Source organism: Topomyia yanbarensis, chromosome 3 (assembly GCF_030247195.1).
Source record: "Topomyia yanbarensis strain Yona2022 chromosome 3, ASM3024719v1, whole genome shotgun sequence".
Lineage (NCBI taxonomy): Eukaryota > Metazoa > Arthropoda > Insecta > Diptera > Culicidae > Topomyia > Topomyia yanbarensis.
In genome coordinates, this window is record NC_080672.1 from 357,510,109 (window position 1) to 357,532,224 (window position 22,116).

Sequence of the window (22,116 nt, forward strand, 5' to 3'; positions counted from 1 at the left end):
TACTGAAATCGGACCAGTACTTCTATGAAAAGTTTTACCTTATTGCTTAAAAAACACTACTTTCGGGAAAACGCGTTTAAAGATAAAGTAGGTGTATAATTTGATTGTAGTATCTTACTAGTTAATCTGATATACCGGGGCCGTAGAGCTCAATAACAATATATTTGTTTAATCTTTAAAACCAGAATTATTTTTAATTGATTTTCTAAAAATATGTTAACACGTCCTCGTTTGGCACTATCCGTCTTTTTGGCAGTTATTTCTGCAAAAGAATAGGAATCAAGGTAGTTCAATGGAAGGTGTGGTCGTGATAATTCAATTTTATAAAATAAATAGCTGATACACACCGCGCGTTGCTGCAAATTTCAACAAAATATGAGGAATACCTAGAGGAATACATAATTTGCTCCGAAGTGCCATCTGGCGGGCAGACAATCCCCAACTAATAACACACAAACACGCTTCAACAACAAATGCCTGTATAGTATAAAGTAAGTATTAATTTTTACGGCAATCGGTTAAGCCGTTTGGGAGTTCATAAATCACAAACATACAAACATTGACTTTTGTATATATTGATTTATTTATTTACATAAAAAAGTGAAAAAAGTTCGATTACGTATCTTTAACGCCAGCTGCATTGGAAAAAATCATCAAGGCGGTACTCAATGAATTTAGTCCACGATAGTTATTGACGCCTCGCTTATTTACCTTTTTATGGTCTGGAAACATGTTGGTGGAATTCCAGCCAAATGGGAATATGCGACTGGCATAAGACAATCGAAAGATGAGAATAGGTAGTCACCAAAACGTCGATGTGACTTTTCAAAAGTTATGAAGGAAATCTGCCGTGTCCAGAATTGAAAGACGATTTAAACCAAGAGCCCAGATAATTATCGTTTCATCAAATCGATAGCACTCCAAGCTTGGTCCACGTCAGAAACCAGTTTGATTTATTTACGTTGCGACCAGAAAAAATCAAGCAAAGATCAAGCGAAAAAAATTGAATCAAGGTAGAAAAACCAGGATAAATTAAGCATTTTCTTCGAACATTAAGAAAAACTGTCACCTTAAGATTACTACATGGACGTGAACTATAACGCGAGACTAGACAGATCGAGGAACCTAGCGGCACATAACGTTGCAAATGTCTCACCGCCAAAGAAGAGTACCTCAACACGCAGCAGCAAACTGCTCCAACAAGACCCGTCGAACAGGCATTTTAGAGTAGTGACGATCTATCCATACGAGCTTGTTTTATGGGAAAAGTTCGAAGTGTTGATCTTAACAAAGTTTTTAAACAAAATATTAATCGGTTTCAAATAAAACAAGTTTTTAAAGTTAAAATTGTATATTTTGCTGACCTACAAGAAACATTTCACTGATTCATAACATTTGTTAGTTCAACGGTCAACTTCTGTACAATTTCTTTCAGTTCACCAACAAATACCGCATTTTGTTCCCAATTTTCGTTACTTGCCGCCCTCCAACAGCCCTGTCCAGTAAGTCTAGCAGACGATAGCTGTGATTTTAGAGATGCAAGCTTTCCAGCATCTGATTTACCTTCTAGGAAGGCGTGTAAAGAACTTTCGCACAATTGAATACACAACTTGACTATTTTTCCGCAACTATCTGGAGCTTTCGACCATTGGCTGTTGGATAAAGTGTAACCCCGGTAGGCATTCTGAAGTTTCTGTGCCCTCCTCAGGGAATCCTCCGTTTCAAGCTGAGCAGACAGCTCAAACAAATAGCCATTGTTGACGTTCTTAGCACAAGCATGTCCAAGTAGTTGGAGAATCTTCTTTGACAGGCGACTCGATGGGTTTCCATTTGCATCAGGAGCTCCTTCCGAAATAACTTTAGTCAGAATTTCCAATACTTCTGGATCATAAAATTTATCCTTCAGTTCTACCAACCGTTCGTAGGCATTTATAGCGTCTTCATAGTTTTTTGTGTCGATACTTACGACCAAATAGTTTTCCCATACCTTCCAATTATTAAAATTGCATTTGAGTGCTTCTTGGAGGATTTTGTGAGCACGTTTTTTATCTCCTAGTTTAATGTACGCTTTAGCTAAATTGTTCCATGATTCAAATCCATACGACTCGAGTGATGTGTATAGACGATATGCCTTCGCAGCTTCCTCCCAGTGTTCAAGCTGCAGAGCAGCATATCCTAGTCGTAGTAGAGTGTTCTCCTGTAGGCAGTTGATTTCGATGGATTTTTGCAAATGAGGGATCGCCTCCTGGTATTGTTTTTTGGCGAAATAAAAATTACCCCAGTGACGTTGTGCTCTTGCACTGGTTTCGTTCGACATTTCCCACGCTTTCTGATAGTACTGAACTTCGTCGGTGGCATCCCCGAGCAGACAGTAGAGCGTAACCGTAGGATTCTTACTAATTTCTTGTTGGATAATTTCTGCTGCTTTGTGTCTCATCTCCAGATGGTTGTAACAAGCGATAACTTCTTCCCAAAGTTGCAACTGTAGGTATAGATCCAAAGCACCTTTGATCATTCCTAGGCTGACCATTAGATCGCCTAGTTTTGCTTTGATCTGCCAGCGGGGAATGATGGCAGAACAGAAAGCATACGACAATCGATGGGGCATGGGAATCGAATCGGAATCTATTAAGTGAACCAGTTCTTCGCATTGTTTTAACGAACGATCGACGGTTCGTTTGTGGTTCGCTTCCTGGCACACGTTGAGGAATAAACTAGATATCCGGGCAGCCCAAGGACCATGTTCTTGGTACAGCAAGGATGTAATGTACGGCTCAAGTACCTCGTCCGCCAGTTTGTCTTTGGGTTGAGAATATTTCAGGAAAAACCTACAGAAAAAGGCCATTAGTGTTATTTACCAATAATCGTAATATTTAATATACAGTTTCGTTAGCACCATTTCCTGCACCAAACTAGGCAACTGGAAATCGAAATTCTCCTCTTCAGACGTAAACTTCACCTTCTCTAATCGCACATCATCGTCAAGTTTCAAAATCGTCGGCAGTGTAATGTGACCATGCGTTTCCAGGGATGATGGTAGAGGTAGTGATTCTAAACCTTTCACCCTCAAAGCTAGCTGCGGCAATTCGTTCTGTTGGTACTTCGTCCGCACACCTAGAACACCTTTAATGGCTAAATCTAAGCCGGCCAAATCCTGCAACGCGGCCATCCATCGTTCGGATTTCGTGATTCTTTTGAACAGTACGTATCCCTGAACAATCTCAATGTGCGCTTGTAGCTTCAAATCTTTATCGTCCAGGTCGTCGAAAACCTTAGCTATTTGTTCCACATTTTGGTCAAATCTAGAGTAGACGCTGTGCGTCAAATCTTCCAAACATCGTTGATAAACTACTAAATATCGCAGGTACCAAAGTCGGTCGTAGATACTGGCTTGATTTTCAGCATCATCAATCAATGTTTTGAATGCAATCTTGCAAATGTACAGCAGTTCAGGCGAGTAGGTGTTAACATTCAGCTCTTCGCCGTCTAAATTGGTCCGAGTCGCAGCGTTGGATCCCTCGAGAAAGTCTATTACACCTGCATAGGATATTTGTGGTCCAAGGAAATTGTTTTGGATAAATGCGAATAGGGCAGCGATTGCTGCTGAAAGAAGTGTCTGGCGGTCTGCTGACGACGCATTGCCTGATGCTATAGATTGAAAAATTGACTGTCGGAAACATTCGGTCCAGTTGCAGTCCTTGATGAAACTTTGCAACTTCGATAGCTCCGGTGTATCTGGAAGTGAAAAGACTAGTATTTATAAAAATAGCGTTCAAAGGTCGTTCTTATAGTAAAAAAGAAGTGTAGACCGAGTATATTATACAGATACGATCCGAATAGATATCCCTAAAATAGCACGTGTACGTCGAATCTTGTGGGATCAATTTTTGCATCCAATCGATTCGATGTAATTAGTAGGGACACTTCAAACTAATTATGACTAGATGAACAGCCTGCCTAAGGTGCTAAACTATTTTTGTCACTCAGGCGATTCGCATTTGAAAAAAATGCCAATACGTCCCGACTCCTGCGGTAGAAGACAAACGTTTAGGTCGTCGAGAAACTCTAAACTTGCTCATATGACCCTATTCAACGCTTTTCGGAACTTTCTTCCTTGAGTACTATGGCACTTAATAATCAAAACATGACATCTTCCAGGCCATTCCTAATTGAATGTCTTTATAGCACAAAATCTATATATATATTCAAACCAACCTACCTTCATAATAAATAAAATTGAACAATTGCGTCAGCTTTCTTTCGTCCATTTCTCGGTTTCAGACTAACAAAGTTGGTTCAAAATACTCAAAACCTTGCGGCACAATTTTACAAGCATGTGTTTATTGTTTGTATTGTTTTGACAATTTGAATTTGTTGTTGGGATTTGTCAGAGAGAATAGGAAGAGAGGCGAATAGTGAAAATCCGCCAAAAACGTTAAGCAGGTGTGCCATATTTTTTGGTGAAATAAACTTTTAAATAAATCAAGAATAATAATCAAAATAAAAGTTTTCCTTTTAAGCTAATGAAGAATAGTAATCAAAATAAAAGTTTTATTTTCAAACTAAGAGTATCCCGAATAGAATTTTACAATTATAGTTATTACTGTTTTAACATTGTTCGACGAAGAGTTCTCGCAGTAGGTTTACAATAAAATTTCATGTAACAATAAATTTTACAGTATAAAACTGATACATTAAATACACATCAAATTTTACAGCTTTCTAGAAAAAAATGTATAGAAAAAAAAATCGATTTTTTAATATTACCCTAATAAAAAAAAATATTATACACGAACTTTAACCCATATAGTCCAACGATTCCACATATTGTTTGGATGATACCCTGAACAGGACGTTAGGCTCTTGAATGATAAGATGCTTATTAGAGAAACTACATAACCACCCTCTTTTGCCTTTCTCATATAGAAAGGATATACAATCACTCTAAAAATCGCCAACTCAATCCTGGCCCGGAGGGCCGTTTTTCATATCTCATTCGACTCAGTTCGTCGAGATCAGCAAATGTCTGTATGTGTGTGTATGTGTGTACGTATGTATATGTGTATGTATTTTCTAAACTCACTTTTCTCAGAGTTGGCTGAACCAAATCGCTCAAACTTAGTTTCAAATGAACGGTAAAACGCTCCCATAAGCTGCTATTGAATATTTGAATTGAATATTTTAGTTGATTCGATTTCCGATTCCGGATTTATGGGTTTAAGAGCGCGACCACACAGAAATTTTTGCCTTTCTCATATATAAAGGACTAGCTAATACCCATCGCGCGTTGCTGCGACTTTCAACGAAATAGGAGGAAAACACAATTTGTTCCGAATCGCCATCTGGCGGGCAGATAATCTCTAACCAATAGCACACAAACACGCTCCAGAACAAATGCCTACTATGTATAAATTTTTACGCCAATCACTCTAAAAATCATCAACCTAATCCCGACCAACCTTTTTTCGATTGACATAAGGTTTCTGGGTTTTTACAGGAGAGGGATAGTGTTCTATTGATTAATCCATGTGCAGTAGTGTTAGGACTAGATTGAGGTTAAATCGGGTGGAATTTTTACCAACTAATGTTAAATTAGATGGCGAATCGAAAACATCGCGTTATTTGTATGTTGTCTATACACATTGCAACTGTGTTGGTGTCCAAACGTCAAATAATTCAATTTGTGTTTCAAATTGTGGAAAATTGAATTAGGTAAACCCTGTTGAAGGTAGTTTCCATTCAACTACGGCAAAAATGATAACTCAACCTTGAGTTTAACTTATTTAAATTTAAGTTGAATTTACCTAATTTTGAGTATACCCCAAACAACTCAAAAGTACCTTACTGCACGGAAGATCTCGGCTAAGTCGAATCGCTCGTTTTGTTTTTTACAACACTAATAAGTGCGAAAGCGACGCACAGCTCAAAAGTACCTAAATTTAAGTTAAAAGAACTTATTCTGTTGGTTGTTTTATTTTTGCGTGTAGTTTTTGGTAGAAAAACTCTCGAAAGAGAACTGCGGAGACTCCATTTTGGGTCGATTGGATTCGCGTTTAGCTGTCAAAAAACGAATCCAATCGAACATTGCCTATCCTTATAACATTGGACATGTTGCCATACAATGCCGGGGCATACGTTGCCAAAAATGCTGTTTTTTCTCCGCAGTTCTCTGACTATGAGTTTTTCTAGTTTTTGGCCACGAGCAATATTCGTCTCTCTTTTATTCTCTCTGGGACTTCAATCCATTTCAATGTCATTTGAACTGTCAAATATATCGATCTTTTCGCGAACCGACAACCGCACCAAAACTGCCACATGGGTTTGTTTACATTGCCTAGCAACGGTTCTACGCTTTGCTGATCCATTCTGGTCTAGCAACGGATTTTCTCTAGTTTCGTTCCAGATAGTACCTTCGCAGTGTGTTATGTTACAACTGAAACTCTTTGTGCACCAGCAGCAGCTATGGATTCGGTTCAGATGATAGCACATATCGAAAAGTCCTTGGATTATTCAGTCTTCGACGTGAAATGGATTCCATGTTCAGCCAAGTTCGTAGTGATTGGATCGAAACCGAAGGGCACCGGTATTTTGCAGGTGTATCAACTGAATCGCGGTGAGTTGGATAAGCTGAAGGAAGTTGAAAAGCCAAAGTCTTTCAAATGCTGCTCATTCGGAGCATCTCGTTTGCGAGAGACGCAGCTCGCCGTGGGCGATTTTGTTGGTAAACTGGCTATCTATGATGTGGAAAGGTTAGGTGATGCAGTTTATCAGGTGGAAGCCCATTCTGGAATTATAAACGCGATTGATGCAATTGGGGGTACCACGATTAACTGTGGGGCACCTGAGATTGTAACCGGAGGAAGAGATGGTTCAGTAAAAGTATGGGACCCCCGACAAAAGAATTCTCCGGTAGCTCACATAAGTGGGGCAGGAGATGGCCCGGCCGAAAATCGTGACTGCTGGGCGGTTGGATTCGGTGATTCACACAGTCAAACCGAGCGCTCTGTTGTTTCTGGCTATGATAATGGCGACGTTAAATTGATTGATCTTCGTGTGATGAAGGAACGATGGGCGACGAATGTAAAGAATGGGGTTTGCGGTATTGAGTTTGACCGTAAGGATATAAAGATGAATAAGCTAGTCGTTAGTACACTCGAGGGTGGGTTGCACGTGTTCGATATGAGGACTCAGCATGCCGAGAAAGGGTTTGCTCAACTGACGGAAAAGAATGCTGCGCAAGCTCTGGGAACAAATGGAGTTATAAGTGGAAGTAAATCGACAGTTTGGTCGGTGAAACATTTACCTCAAAACCGCGATATATTTGCATCGTGTGGGGGATCTGGCAATATTCGGCTGTGGCTTTAGTGAGTATATTTGTCCTTGTTGCTGAACATGCAATACTTAAATCTCATTTTATTTGCAGTCATTATCCCGAGAAACGAATCAAAACCTTGGCCAGTGGTGACGAGCAGGGTGTCGTCGGTACTCTGGAAATGCTGAATGCTACAACGCTGTCCACGCAGCCTGTGCATGCATTCGACTGGAGCCCAGATCGTCAAGGGCTGGCTGTTTGCGGAGCGTTCGATCAAACAGTGCGTGTTCTAGTTACAACCAATTTGCATCTACATTGAAGTCACACTTTCTGTGCAGCGTTGAGGACTATTTTGTGTTAGTTTTTAGATTATTAAACGATTTTTGTATAAAAATAAATATTTGTATTATTGCGGTTGTTATTTTCATTTGATACATTTCGATTCGTACGAACAAGGATGCAAAATGCCTACCTTTTCTGCGGCTGTAATTTTTCTGCCTACATTCTCATTTCTCTCTCGATGCTGCTGTCATTCGCTACTGCAGGACGCCCAGCGCGGTACGGCTGCCTGTGTGCAAAGCAGTAACATGACAAAAAACTACTGTCCCCAGTACAGCCACCAGACGCGAGCGGTACAGCTTCTCTTTCCTTATTTTACATTTTTTTAATATTTTCAATCTTTTTAATATTTTTATTCAAAAATGCCGACAATGAATGCGGCTCATTTACGCCACGGCCGGCATCAACGCTTTCGTGTGCGGGCGTCTCCCTTTGACTATGCAGAGAAAAATGTACAAAGCGAGAGAACAAACTTTACTACGCCACACTCTCACCGTGCAGTCGGAGTACAGCAACAAAACAAAAATGTATTCTACTGCTGTACGGGAAAATGTACTCGGTTTGGTTACTTTTCTGGCAAGAGCTGTAGTGATACGTTGCTGTAGCGGGCTGTACGGATTGTGCAAATGTAAATATATCGAAAAAAATGTAGTTTATCGGTACCGTTGGCATCCCTGCGTACGAATGTGATTCACATCAAAATCAATCGAGAGTTTTATTCGATCGAAACATATTGTTGGACCTCATACGACGAAACTTTAAAAGAAATAAACGAAAATAAATTATTGATCAGAAGCGTCTCATAGAATGGCTAATTAGGTCTTAAATCTTTTCATTACATACATCAATAGAATTCAACGTGAATACAAATGTACATTAGCAAAACCATAATTTTCGCCGAACAGTACACAGCAATTTTACAAAAAAATAAGTGAAGTATAATGTTATGTTACATGATGCAACAATAAATTTGACCGTTTATGCATAAAAAATTGTAAAATTGAGTCGGTTAAGTAATAGGAAAATTGGGAGATCTGACGTTTAAAATACGCACACTGAAATCTCGCATTTTTATACTACCGCCCTCCCCTCAGGCCAAGAAGCGGTTTGTTTGCCTCCCAATTCGCCGTGTAAAAGTTTTGTTTTCCTCCCAATTTAAACGTCAAAGCCGCACAATACCAACCCAGCTGGATAAGTCTATATCACTTAAGATGCATTGCGTTGCGTTGCGTTGTGACGATGATTTTGGCGGATTGCACACTGACTTCATCATGTTTGACTGCTGATTATCTAATAAGAGTTGCTTAGGAAGTGGTAAGTAGGAATTCATACCAATCCGACCCATATTAAAACCTCAACAGCATGATAGCCATCATTGCCGGCCGCCCCCATCTCCATCGTTCACGGGGAAGGATAAAGGATAAGGTAGACAGGAAGTGTTGATGCTCCACCTACTTAACGGAAGGACGACGATTCATCAGACTCTTCCATAGGTGTCGCGGAGTTGGTGGTTTGGAGGGGTATCAGGTCTAGGATTCGCTCCAAGCAAACGATGCGACCTGTAAAGCATATTTTATTAGGTAGTTGTTTAGTTAGTCTTCGAGTGCACGATCACTCGAAAAAGAGATGATCTTGTTTAGTTTTTGGTTATTTTTAAACTCTGGGCAGCCGGCTACCGAGAGTATACTATGTTCCCTAAACAAAAACAATTTGAACTCCACACAGCCGATCGTGGGAGTATTGCCTGGAAAAGCTAATCTTATCTGCGTAATGGGCCGGATCACTATTTATTGCAACAGTATTTGGACAGAACTCGCTACTTCTTCTCTACGATATATTTATTGGCTTGAAAACTACCAAGTGACAGCATATTATACTGGCAAAAATAGCGCGAGATGTTATAAATCAAGGAAAGTATTTCTTATTTTCCATATCGGATTGTTTGTGGAATACAAGTATACGAGCGATAATACCGAACACTGAAGGGAAATATAAAGGATTGTTAATCTGATGCACGGGCTTGTTAGCAATAACGGAGCTTTAAATTAGGTTCATAAAAACAGACGCGGCGAATTTTCAATACGTATTGAGCCGTGTTCATAGATACTAGTCAGATTAGTCGTATTGGGGCTAATTTCCGATCAACTATTCATTTTTACGGCAATGTTTTCTCGACTAGATCTGTTCACACCCTCTCATTCTGTTCGCACCCTCTCATTCTGCGGTCTAAGGACCAAATGTCATCAAAAGACTTGGAATCGCGTGGAGGCATGAGATAGGAAACTTGTAAGAATTTTGCTATCCCACCGTTTGACTACCAGAATGGATGGGAGAACAGTAATACTAGCAAATACCGACTACCATAAGAGCGGTGCAAATTTGAGCGAGTGACGTAGAGTACTGCACTGAAAAAAGGACCAGGAGTGCGATTTTACGAAGTTTTAGCTTCCGATGGCCCTACATTTTCTGACAAAGTGAAGTTCTTGAATGTTGAGATTTTTATTACTGTTTAGAAAAGCAAAAGTATCATAAAGCTAGTGTCAGGCCTTCATGAGACCTCAAGAAGTCACTTTTGGAGGTATTCGTAAATGTAGATTTGTCGGTAGACGGTTCCAAATATAATAGAAAAATACCTACACTGAAAAAAATCCAAACGTTAATTCTATTTGCTTCAAACCGCTTAATATTCATATGAAGAAGAAATGCTATTGTTATAATGCGCACACATACCTTCTATGTGTCAACTGTATAACCTATGTATGCACACACATAAGTTATATGTGCATATTGTTATAGAATGGGGTTTTATGTGCCTAATAGTTATGAAATGTGAATGTAAGATTAATATTTCTTGTAAATACACACATTAGGTTTATGTGCCAGCAAATAGTGTCTATATGCCTCCGTTAATTGCCAAAATCTATGTGTAAAAACAATAGGCATAACGTTTACTTTTTTTTGAGTGTAATTTAACACAACTACAGATCACTTGCAACATAAAAAGCTTTTTGTGAAATTCGACAGCTCCATCTTAGGCCAATTCAATAAATTTCCTGCATGAAAGTTTCCATTTTTTAAAAACGGTTTTTAAGCCAAAGCTTTGGAAGTTAAACCTTGGCGTGGAAGTGCCGGTATATTAATATATTCTGTTACTTAGTGTAGAATTAGATTTCGTCATTTACGGCTAATATACAACCGCCAGAAGAAACTTAAAACGTTGGTACACAATCAAGAAAGGCGAATCAGAAAAGGTATATGTCAGTGATTCACTAAATACAGACTGGAAAGAGGGTAATATGGAAAACCTTAAGGTCCGCCCAGATAAAGTCTTCGGTACGGAACAAAACCTCGGCCTAGGAACTCCTAGCATGTTGTTAGTCGCCTCTTACGACATGGGAGCAGGTCCCAGAGGTTCTATTCTTGGTTGAAATAGTGCAAAAAGATTTCAGCCCGCCGGACACCACACGGCTTAAGTCTATATCACTTAAGATGCATTTTTAAAAATCAGAGAAATTAAATGCATTGAATGCAAATTTTTTTTCCATTAAATTAGAATGTATTTGGCGTTGCGTGTAAGACGCCAAAGCACTTCGAAAAACAAGCTCTACATTCAACCCAACGTCGAACGAAGGGGATCAGCGTACGATGATTGTTGAACAGACTTTTCTACGAGGGAGTGCAAAGTTGATGCGAAAATGGAAATGAAATTCATTTCAAGTTGATGCAAATTTATTATACATTCTTAGACTGATCTACCCCTAGTGTCAAGCTTTTTTGAGTTATAACATGACACACGCATTGAACATGTAGAAATTTTACGTTGATAAAACTGTGTAAGAAGAATGTTAAATGTAAAATTGGGTTGAATTTTACCAGTATTTTTGAAAAAGGATTTAAAATTTTCCGCAAGAAAAATCAAACCCACTTTGCTCGGTTTCTACCAAATGTACTACCATTTGAAAAAGTATTCGAGAAATCTCGACAAACATATGATTACGGCCTAAAAGCCAACTGTCAAAATCCACTTTGAATGGAAATTCCAGACAAACCGTTACTAGTCGAACACAGTTCACAACAGTTTATGAAAGAGAAAACTTTTCTCTTTCGTTTACTACCAACATCTGTGATTGGCGTGTAACGGTTTGTCCGGAATTTCCATTCAAAGAGGATTGTGACAGTTGGCTTTTAGGCCGTAATCATATGTTTGTCGAGAATATAATTTCGTTCGATATTTTTGACAGCACGTGTTTGTTTTTCTAGAAGTATCGAACCGAAGCAAATTGCATTTAGCTTTGTGTAAAACGTTGTAGTGTAAAATAAACTGGAAGTCTGAATTGAGCAGAAAGCAAGTTAAAAACGAGTGAGTTAAATCGAAAATCCTTCGAAACTTGAGTGCAGAACAATACAAACGACTGCTAAAATGTCTGTCGAGGAAGGAAAGTTTGACCCGGTGCTGTTCTCGTTGGCAGAACAACATACTGGTGGTGTCCCAGAGGTAAGTGATTATGGGGACTATCGATCGGATCGCTCGTAGTCTAACCTCAACATCTAAAAATCTACATCTCATGCTTCGCGCTACCACAGTTGCTGGCAACGATTGCAGGATTTTTAAATCGTAAAACGGATTTTTTCGTTGGTGGCGAAGATGGTGAGTGGGAAAAGCTTGTGCTGAAAATCTTTCGCCAGGAAGCCGAGCTGGCACAGGAAGTTGCCAGGAAGAAGCGCGAGGAACGTGAGGTAGCGGAAAGGAGACGGGCCGAGGCTCGCCGGAAAAGGGAAGAGAAGGAAGAAATGGAACAGGAACAAGCGGCGCAGCAGTCGGCGGCTATAACGGAGTTGACCGACGCAGAAGCGGAGGATATGATGAAGGAAATCAAAGACGAAAAAGAGGGCAATGTCGAGAAGTAAGTAGCAGTTTTTGTTTATCTCTAACAACGTTTCCCTGGAGACTGATCAACATCGATTGTATTGATCGTAACAAGATCGACAATTTTTGCGAATTCTAGCACCTGCAAATTTTTAACTGAAGTATATAAAAAGTTGCGAAATCAAAATTCAATAATTTGGCGATAGGGACCAGAATATTGTTTTTGGCACAGATAGTGAAATCAATTTTATTTTCTTTCACAAAACATGTCTGTTGATAGACTTTTGATCTATGGATTCCGCTCTATTAATTAATGTGCCGAAGACTATTGCTAATTATTTAGGACATGTACAACAAATAGATTAGAATTATTTAATACTAACAAATTTGTTAATGCTGTACCATATTTCAGAGCTGAAGAAAAAAATGAAAAACCAGCTGAATCCGAGGGGGCCGACGACGACGACGAAGAGCCCGAGGATAAGGGTAAGCTTAAACCGAATCGAGGTAATGGCTGCGATTTGGAAAATTACAAATGGACGCAAACATTGCACGAAATTGAATTACGTGTGCCATTTAATGTAAAGTTCACACTGAAGGCAAAGGACGTTCAGGTTAGTATTCAGCGTAAAACGTTGAAAGTAGGTCTCAAAGGACACCCTCCGGTGATTGATGGAGAAATGTATGGGGAGGTTAAAGTGGAAGAATCACTATGGCATTTGGACAAGAATACCGTTGTTGTTACACTGGACAAGGTTAAAGAGATGGGATGGTGGGATAAGCTTGTCAAAACGGATCCTCCTATTAACACCAGAAAGATTAACCCAGAATCGTCCAAGCTGTCGGATTTAGATGATTCCACTCGTGGAATGGTGGAAAAGATGATGTTTGACCAGCGACAGAAGGAAAGGGGACTGCCGACTAGTGACGAGCAGAAGAAACAGGATTTGTTGCAGAAGTAAGTAACTGAAAACAGATTTCGTGGTAGAACAAATGTATGACATGTTCGTGTTTTAGGTTCATGACGCAACATCCGGAAATGGATTTCTCTAAATGCAAATTCACCTAGACTTGTGTGATGATGTAAGGATACCTATGCATAAATAAGTCGTGTTCTAGTTCTAACGCATAATAATCGTAATAGTGATAAGATTCTCATACTTTCTGCTGATATGTTCATTGAATTGAATTATTATCAATTCAGAGGTTTAACATTGGTGTAAAATTCGTTCGCCTCTGCTGCTGACATTCAATTGAAATTATGATAAATAAATAATAGTAGCAAGACCAATATTTATTTTAAAGCAACATACTAGAGAAAAGATCCCTGGAATAGTGCACGTCACTGTTGAAGCTGACTGGTGGAATTTAATATTCGTCTTAGGTAGATAGCACTGTTAAAATACACTCAGAAAAAAGTAAACGTTATGCCTATTGATTTTACACATAGATTTTTGCAATTAACGGAGGCATATAGATACTATTTGCTAGCACATAAACCTAATGTGTATATTTACAAGAAATATTAATCTTACATTCACATTTCATAACTATTAGGCACATAAAACTCCATTCTATAACAATATGCACATATAACTTATGTGTGTGCATACATAGTTTATTCAGTTGATACATAGAAGGTATGTGTGCGCGTGATAACACTAGCATTTCTTCTTCATATGAATTTTAAGCGGTTTGAAGCAAATAGAATTAACGTTTGGATTTTTTTCAGTGTACGAAACCTGTCATCCAAAAACGAACTTCATGGTAGTGTAGAACTTAGTCAAAACATTATTATTAAGCTTATTCTGCATTACTTTTCTGCACTTTTCGAACGAATGTGATTTGCGTTCCTTAAGGTTCAAGTTACCTTTTTGGAGCATGTGTTAGTTTTGAACGCTGGGTAGTATGGGTAGGAAAAATTGTGTTCAGCTTTGCCACCGGATTATACATTTAAACCTTTTCAAAACACTAAAAGAAGAATATCAGCCGATTTATCAGATCACAACGATTCAAATCATACAAAATAGCTGCTGGAAAAACTATCGGTTTCGCTAAATGGTGCTTTTGAAAAAGTGGCTGTGATTTTTTGTCACACTACCACACCGTGCTAGGGCACGCAACACAACAGCGCAATGAAAAAACCACAGCCACATTTTCAAAAGCACCATTCAGCTAAGCCGATGGCCTTTCCGGCAGGTATTTTGCAAGAATTGAATCGTGATGATCTAATAAATCAACTGATATTCTTCTTTTAGAGTTTTGAAAAGGTTAATCTGGTGGCAAAGCTGAGCACAATTTTTCTTACGCACACTACCAAGCCTTGAGGTAACTTGAGCCTTAATAAACATCGTATGATATAAGAGCCTAACGACCTGTTCAGGGTATCATTCAAGCAATATGTGGAATCGTTGCACTATATGGGTTAATGTTCGTGTATAATTCTTTTTTATTAGGGTTCTCAATATAACGACACGAGTCGGATTCGATCGAACCGCATTCGTTTGAAAAATCAAACCGTCGTAATATACAATAAGCTTGTTTAACTTTACTTTAAAAAAAAATTATGCCGCCTTTTGATAATGCTGCCAGTGGTTTTTACAAATACAAACTTATTAGTCAGCTTTTCCTTATTATTTTTTAAATTAACAACACTACTACGAATAGTTGTAATATATTATGCAATTACTTGAAAAGTAACAAATGCGACGAATACCAGTTAATCAAAATTTAAACGGACAACGATTCCGTATTTAATGTTTATTTTTACCATCGTCATCCCTTTTTTCCTCACTTTGCTGTCACCTGAAACGAAAGAATGCGGTGACACACCAGAATACCGTGACAGATGCTTATTTCGTTTTTAAATCAGAGTTGCTCTAGGTTCGCACGAAGCTGTCACTTTCGTATGGAAACTGTAAACATTAGAGCGAACCTAGGGCGACTCGATTCAAAAACCGAAAACAGCAAGAGAGTCATGTGAGTGACTCGACTCACCATAGGTGACTTTGATGATCGCGCGAGTGAGAAAGAGTGTCACCTTACCTAAAGTGACTGTTCGGAATAACCCCCTGTGACTTACCTGGTTATTTTCCGATGACTTTCTGCTGCAGCTGTTCCGGGTTTTCCTGCTGCTACTTGATCCGACCTTCGCTGACTGTTTCAGCTGCTGATAACTCATTGGGTTCCAGCTTTGAACAGTTTCAGTCTACCCATGGTCAAAACTGGCGACGAGGATAAAATCCTGTACGGTAAGTGATAGCGGCCATTGCGCTAAATTTTAGCCATTTCACGAAGAATTTTATGTCGAAGAATGTGCGACATGACAGAACTGGTGATAGGGTGACCAAGTGAATTTTTGTTGCGGTAAAAGTGAAAAATAGTTTAATAAAGCGGAAAAAAATCTTAGAACATGGGAAGAGGCAACAAATAACGTTCAAAGTTTGACTGAGAATACATTGTCGTTACGTCAGGTTGCAGCGACGTCGGAGCACAGTTCAGTATGGAAAGTTTCTAATAGATTGGCTAATGTATACAATCTAAACGATCAAAATAAGAGACCAGTTAGGGAAAGATTGGGTTATCAGCCAAATTAATAAAAAAATGATTTTGGTCCAGATGAATTTACCAATAAAGAGTCATTTCATGCAAAACGACAAAGGAATTCTTATACAAGGTCCAATTGGCGATTTGCGGCAAAGCCAAAATTAGTCATGCGACACCTATGATTCAGCTCATGAACTGGCAAAGTGATACAGTTTGCTTTTTTTCACCCGTAAGTGAGTCGTAGCTTACAACAAAATCTTCATTATCTTCTTGGAAAAAGCTTACCACTGCCAAAATATGAATGAAACGAGTAAGAAATTTAGTTTTATTTGCAATTATTCTGAAATTACAGCCATTTGCAACTATTTCACTCATACATTTCTTCGAAATGTAATCGGGGTATTATTGTGGTTATAAAAAATCGTTCCATAAATAAAGTTCCAACTCGAAACCGAGACCCAATCAGCACCAATGTCAAACTCCTTTATATTTTGAACTACGTAGGAGATTCAGTGAAGACTATCGAAGAGAAGGATCGGCTGTGCATGATACAAAGCTGACACTTTCCTATTAGCCGGATATATTCTTTCCTCGCGTGATCTGGAGAGTTTCATGAATTTACACCAACTCATGAAGGTTTAGCTTAACTTAGGACCAACGGGAAATGCTGTTGCGGCGGCTACGGTGCTCAACAAATTACATTTCGAAACAGCGCGCATATAGCTCTGCGAATAATATTAGAAACCACTATGTTTTACACTCTTTTCGCGAGATGTTTGCTCATCATCTGATAAAATGATGATTTTCCTCCATTTTCATAAACAATTATCAACAAATTGATCGGTAATTTGGTGTTTAAAAGTTATTTTTTACCAATGTTTACAGAAAATATATGCACTATGACAGAACAGAATAAAATCAGCAACACTTTCCTTCCAGCGCTATCTGCGAGCGGTTTCAACGTAGAATCGCCAATCGGGTGCCATTGAGAAAGGAATAATATAGAGTTCTAGGCAAACCATTCCACGCACACCACTTGAGTGGTTTTGTTTTCCTCCAACTGTCATATGTAAAACTGTCAGCCAATTTAATCATTTGAAAAAGCTCGCATAAAGTATTTACAATGGTGCTGAAATGCTCTTTGTCGCTGTAAAAGTCATTCCGAAGACGTACAATGTCGATTGGTCAAGTTTCATCATGAAAATACTCCGACTGAAAAGTTATTTTCGATTTGTTTTACTCCACCTATGACAGGTGGAGGAAAACAAATCGTCGAACACACTAAGACAGTTACAGATTGTCAAGTACTCTATACCTCAGCAAGATCTAGGGATTCTAGGGTTTGCGACTTTTTCGACGTAGCTGGTCACGCAAAGTGACGTTTCAAACTAAGGTTTTGAAGAGGAAAGCGGTCAAATTGGTGGAACAAACGAAGCCAAGTACGTCTGGAACTTACGGCATAAACGATTTGTTGAGAAGAATGAGGACGGGTGATTCCGATAGCGATTCGAATGAAGGAAACTTAGAGTGTATAAATGTGACGTCAATAAATAAAATTAATGAACCATGTCTTATTTAGGTAAAAATCGAAGATAAAAATATAGAAATGGTAGTAGGTTGACGGTGGCTCCTCTGTTCCGGTTAGGAGTAAAACACATCATTTGCAAAAATCCACAAAACAATAGTAATAAATGATGCAAAACTTATTATCGAAAGAAAAGCTAAAGCTAATACTAGCGCTTGTGCCGTTTTGCCAGAGAATTAACAAAAAATTGGTAATTTAAAAAAGATTTTGCTCCAATTCTTGGTTTTGAAGCTGATTTGGAATTGAATGCAGATAGACCAATTTTAAAAGGCACATTGTTCTCTATCGTTTAAGGGATAAAATATTGTTGCATTTGGACAAGCTGGAGCGGGAGAAAGTAATTACTCCTAATCATATTGTTAATGGTGATCTTCAGTGATTGTAGTAGCATAGAAAAATTATCATTAGATTGCAGAGTTCCTATCAATAAGGTGATTATTCCAAATACTTATCCATTGATCACAGCCCAAAATCTTTTTGCTGGATTAGTTGGTTGTCAAGTTATTTGCGCGTTAGATTTAGAAGGCGCATACACCCAGTAGCACTAGTATCTATAATAAAAAAATCCATAAATTTCATAATTGAATTTTTTATGTGTTTGCCTTTAGTAGGGATTTTTGGAATAGAAGGTTGTAGCGGGCCAAATGGCCGTTTACGGTTTCCGTCTACCAAAACGCTCCTCAGGACGTTTTAAACGAGTAGCTTTAGCGCCACCCCCGAAGAGGACCACTCGTCAGGTTAGAATTGCCCAGCATGAAACCTAACCTCAGGGCAGGTTATAGAAATTGATCCCGAAATGGCGCAAAGGAACGGTAGGTAAACACAAAATGTGAAAAGATGCACTCCGTTTCGCGTATAGATGGAGCCACTACTATGTTTAGCAAAGACGCAAGAGAAATGATCGTTATACCAACTCGAAAGCTCATGCACTAAAAAAACGATCAGTTATCATCACAGGCAGAACTCAGTCGAACACTCTTTCCCTCTCGCTTCGTAAGTAGTAGTGGGGACTAATTCCCGATAGCCCATCGGAGTAAAACAAACACAAAGAAAATTCAAATCTACGGAAACGACGCGAAACGTGAGAAATCTTCTCGAACCAAATTCACTACATGGGAAAGCTAATCAACATAAAAAATACAAACATTTCAGGTAACACTAACTAACAGGAAAACATTTTATTGGACGGATTAAAATACGGCATTTTATTCTTAACCTAGGTTTTATATATTCATTAAGCTTTACATTTTTCGTGTTCCTTCCCTTTCTAGCTTTCCCCTTTCCTGTCTACCTATGTGCGGTCAAAATTTCCTGCTAGCGGATAAAGCTGCGCTGAGCAGTACAAATGCGCGCTCGGCTTTAGCTTTCGAGCGGCAAAGAAAGCTTTCGAAGGTTTGAGTTTTATGTGTGTTGGATCTACGTGCACGGATCAATGATCTATTTTTACTCACATGTGTTATTTCAGGAACAGCGTCGATCTAGTAGAGCTGCATCTCAGCTGGGTGCCGACTGGTATTGCGGCTTCGGCACCGACTTCCTATCGCAAACCTATTCAGCGATGGCGACGAACGGCGTCTACAATGGCGTCGCAATGATGACGCTATTTAGGCCTTTGCCTACCGGGTGTTGAATTCGGCCAACTTTTCGACGATGAAGATGGCCGTCGCTCTAACGAAGCGCGTTGATGATTTTGCAGCTTCCTTCCGACCTTTTGCCAAAAGCGTCGGGAACTTTCGAAGCCGGAACGTGGGGTCAGCAGGGTGGCAAACGAGACGGGCGGTGTGCCGAGCGTATGCGTCGCTAGAACGCGGATGGCGGAAAATCTCCAAACTTTTGCAATAAAAGAAAGGAAGCCGTCGATCGGCTATTCGACGCTTTGAAGCTTTTTATCACACAACTCAATAATTATTTAATCTTACCTTCTTTTCACACACAAGTTCGCACGAAATGTAGCGAATTCAAATTTGTATTTCTGACCGCACAATTCACTGACCGCACTAGCTATGCCTATCGGAAAGGAACTTTTTTAATAAATTTAATCCTAAAAGAACTTCTCACATTTTTAACAAACTACCTTTTAAAACACACCGCGATACTAAAAAAAGAACTTCACACTGCTGCCTCTTCCACGATCAGGATCGAAATGGACGAGTTGCAGTTCTGTAGATCCTCAGATAGGCGTCAAGTGATTCGAGTATTCGTAGTCGGAAGTACGTATTTTTACAAATACTACTCTTTCGACAACCATTTCTCTCGCTTGAATTTTAAGAATACTCTTTCCTCTTAACACATTCGTATCTATCCATTTCATTCTAATGCGCATTTGGGTTTCGGTGAGACGGAATATTTTGAAAGTTCATCCGAAATAGGCTAAAATTGCATGCAAGGGAATATTTGTACACAAGCGTCTGAATATTTCTTGATGTGATGCGTTTTGGCATAGTGAGCGTAGTGAACGAATAATGACAAAAATTACGAAAAAGGTGAACATGCTACAAGGTAAACATTCCATTTATGTTACTTGATTGCAAGGATATATTCTTTGTATATACAATTTCGAGTGCAAATATAGCCCGTTAACACAAATGGGAAAAGCGGATCTCTGTTCACGATTTTAGTTAGAGCAGATGGTTTCTAGCGATTACGATAAAGAGTATATATTGCGCACTTCCCACCAACCTGGACTCCGCACTTTCAAAGTGCGAGTGATCTCAAAACTGCGAGCTGTCAATACACATGTATTTCCAGCAGAGATTAAAATATTCGCTCATTCTCACGACAAGCAGTTTATCGCACAGCTTTTTCATCCTTAGTAGGCATGGACCCCACTTTTCACCTTTCAAGAAATTGCGAGAATTTGCTGACAATGCATTATGGAAGCGTGATAATTTCGCAGCATCGAACCTCGTGATAAATTAAGTTCAAGAAAAACCATTAATATATTACATTATAGAATTTATTTCCCCGCATTATTGCAGTATTTTCATTCTAATGACCTGTATCTACTCATTTTTGTGATTTTTTTTCGAATCCATTAGTTATTCGGCAGTTTTACATTAGGCGCGAAAATATCATCTCATATTATACCGCGAAAAGATGAGATCCAATGCTGTCTTGTCGAGAAAAGTTGGAGAGCAAACAATGTTACATCGTATGGTTGCTTTTTTATTGCTGGTCGAAGTAGGTGAAATATCGCCTTATTCTGTTCATGAATGCGAAAATTGTAAACTCTGATTTCCAGTGATAGAGATGGTACTTTCGTAGACAGACCAGCCGAACTAACCAGTCTATGAAAAGAATTTAATGAAAGAGTGGTAAGTGCGCAGTGCGGTTAGAATCCAGTTTTTAGTGCCACAAACAATAAAAAACAAATTCTGGTAACGATTTGCCTAATTTGATTAAAAATATTGCTTTAGCAACAAAAACTGATGAGCTTTTACAACAATTTTTTACATACATAAACATGGTTGGCCGAAACGTTTGGACAAACCTTTTGCTCTATGAGCAGATCACCTGTGATGCATTTTTAAAAATCATCGAAATTATATGCATCTCTTTCCAACGGCTCTACAGTCAGAATAAAATTGAACATAACGTTTTATAACGGATATATCAATGTTCTCCCGTTTTACGGTATTTTAATACCGCTAAATAAACATTCACTACGTTGTTATGAGTCTGCTGTTGCGCTGTTTGGATCATAAAATTCCAAAAATTGATGTTCGCCGTCATTCTAAAAACAAAGATGGCGAGGACTTCAAAAATAAAAATGGTAACTTTTCCTTTGCGAGTTATCATATGAAACCGTACAATGTGGACTTTTTTGAGTTGCAGAGGTTGTAATAGTAGGATGTCTACGTATCCAAAATTGATATTTGCCACCATACTTACGTTTACTAAAGACATTATTCAAAATCTTTCGTGCAATTATTGTTCCAAACAAATTTAATATCATTTGTTAAAATGATACAACTTTGAAAAAAGATGAGGTATGAATTTATTATAATAATTTAACAAACCTAGAAAAGATTTGAGCTCTGTAATATTTTTAGGAATCTGCATTCTCCATTGTTCTGCCTGTTTGGCTAGTAATATGCCCTAGATATGGTAGCTTTGTAACAAAGAATTTACATATGTTAAAATTTATTTTAATAATGCGCTTTTTGCTGGTATTCGAATCTCGATAAGAAAGGATTTTAAGCATTTAAAGTTTGCATAAAAATGATTAGCTTGCTAATTGTTTTAAGTTTCTTCTTAAAATGTTGTTATAATGCCATTTTTTTCGGATAACTTTTTCACTTCTCCAAATTACTTTGAGCCAACACGAGGTTAATACAAATGGAATTGGACAAGACAATGCAATAAGGGTTTTTTTTCATGCCATCATTAAATAAATACGAGAAAAGGGTATTTCTTTCAATTCATCACCAGACAATCTTTATCTTCATTTTGTATTATTTCACGTAT

General features: G+C 38.6%; 3 protein-coding genes across 4 annotated transcripts; 2 read left to right on the top strand and 1 right to left on the bottom strand.

Annotated features, from left to right (window-relative positions):
• Positions 1–1,332: 1,332 nt before the first annotated feature.
• Positions 1,333–4,344, bottom strand: LOC131691159 (tetratricopeptide repeat protein 27). 2 transcript variants are annotated; one of them, XM_058977359.1, is made up of 3 exons: positions 4,220–4,344; positions 2,883–3,735; positions 1,333–2,828 (listed from the first exon to the last, which is right to left on the bottom strand). In XM_058977359.1, exons 1-3 carry the CDS (start codon positions 4,266–4,268, stop codon positions 1,379–1,381), a joined length of 2,352 nt encoding a protein of 783 aa, XP_058833342.1. In that variant the 5' UTR covers positions 4,269–4,344; the 3' UTR covers positions 1,333–1,378. The 2 variants fall into 2 exon arrangements, with proteins under 2 accessions (XP_058833342.1, XP_058833341.1); XM_058977358.1 differs by having other exon boundaries at positions 2,883–3,750.
• Positions 4,345–6,331: 1,987 nt separating this feature from the next.
• Positions 6,332–7,726, top strand: LOC131692445 (dynein axonemal assembly factor 10). Its single transcript, XM_058979498.1, has 2 exons — positions 6,332–7,364; positions 7,424–7,726. The coding sequence occupies exons 1-2, from the start codon at positions 6,463–6,465 to the stop codon at positions 7,629–7,631; spliced, it is 1,110 nt and encodes a 369-aa protein (XP_058835481.1). The 5' UTR covers positions 6,332–6,462; the 3' UTR covers positions 7,632–7,726.
• Positions 7,727–11,900: 4,174 nt separating this feature from the next.
• LOC131691170 (nuclear migration protein nudC) lies at positions 11,901–13,809 on the top strand. The gene is made up of 4 exons (XM_058977373.1): positions 11,901–12,146; positions 12,236–12,555; positions 12,931–13,476; positions 13,536–13,809. Exons 1-4 carry the CDS (start codon positions 12,072–12,074, stop codon positions 13,585–13,587), a joined length of 993 nt encoding a protein of 330 aa, XP_058833356.1. The 5' UTR covers positions 11,901–12,071; the 3' UTR covers positions 13,588–13,809.
• The last annotated feature ends 8,307 nt before the right edge of the window (positions 13,810–22,116 follow it).

Coding starts and splice junctions, on each gene's coding strand:
- LOC131691170 (XM_058977373.1), top strand. CDS start 12,072: ATGTCTGTCGAGGAAGGAAAGTTTGACCCGGTGCTGTTCTCGTTGGCA. Junction 12,147..12,235: donor ATACTGGTGGTGTCCCAGAG/GTAAGTGATTAT, acceptor GCGCTACCACAG/TTGCTGGCAACGATTGCAGG. Junction 12,556..12,930: donor AAAGAGGGCAATGTCGAGAA/GTAAGTAGCAGT, acceptor ACCATATTTCAG/AGCTGAAGAAAAAAATGAAA.
- LOC131691159 (XM_058977358.1), bottom strand. CDS start 4,268: ATGGACGAAAGAAAGCTGACGCAATTGTTCAATTTTATTTATTATGAA. Junction 3,751..4,219: donor CAATTTTATTTATTATGAAG/GTAGGTTGGTTT, acceptor TATAAATACTAG/TCTTTTCACTTCCAGATACA. Junction 2,829..2,882: donor GAAATGGTGCTAACGAAACT/GTATATTAAATA, acceptor CTTTTTCTGTAG/GTTTTTCCTGAAATATTCTC.
- LOC131692445 (XM_058979498.1), top strand. CDS start 6,463: ATGGATTCGGTTCAGATGATAGCACATATCGAAAAGTCCTTGGATTAT. Junction 7,365..7,423: donor AATATTCGGCTGTGGCTTTA/GTGAGTATATTT, acceptor TTTTATTTGCAG/TCATTATCCCGAGAAACGAA.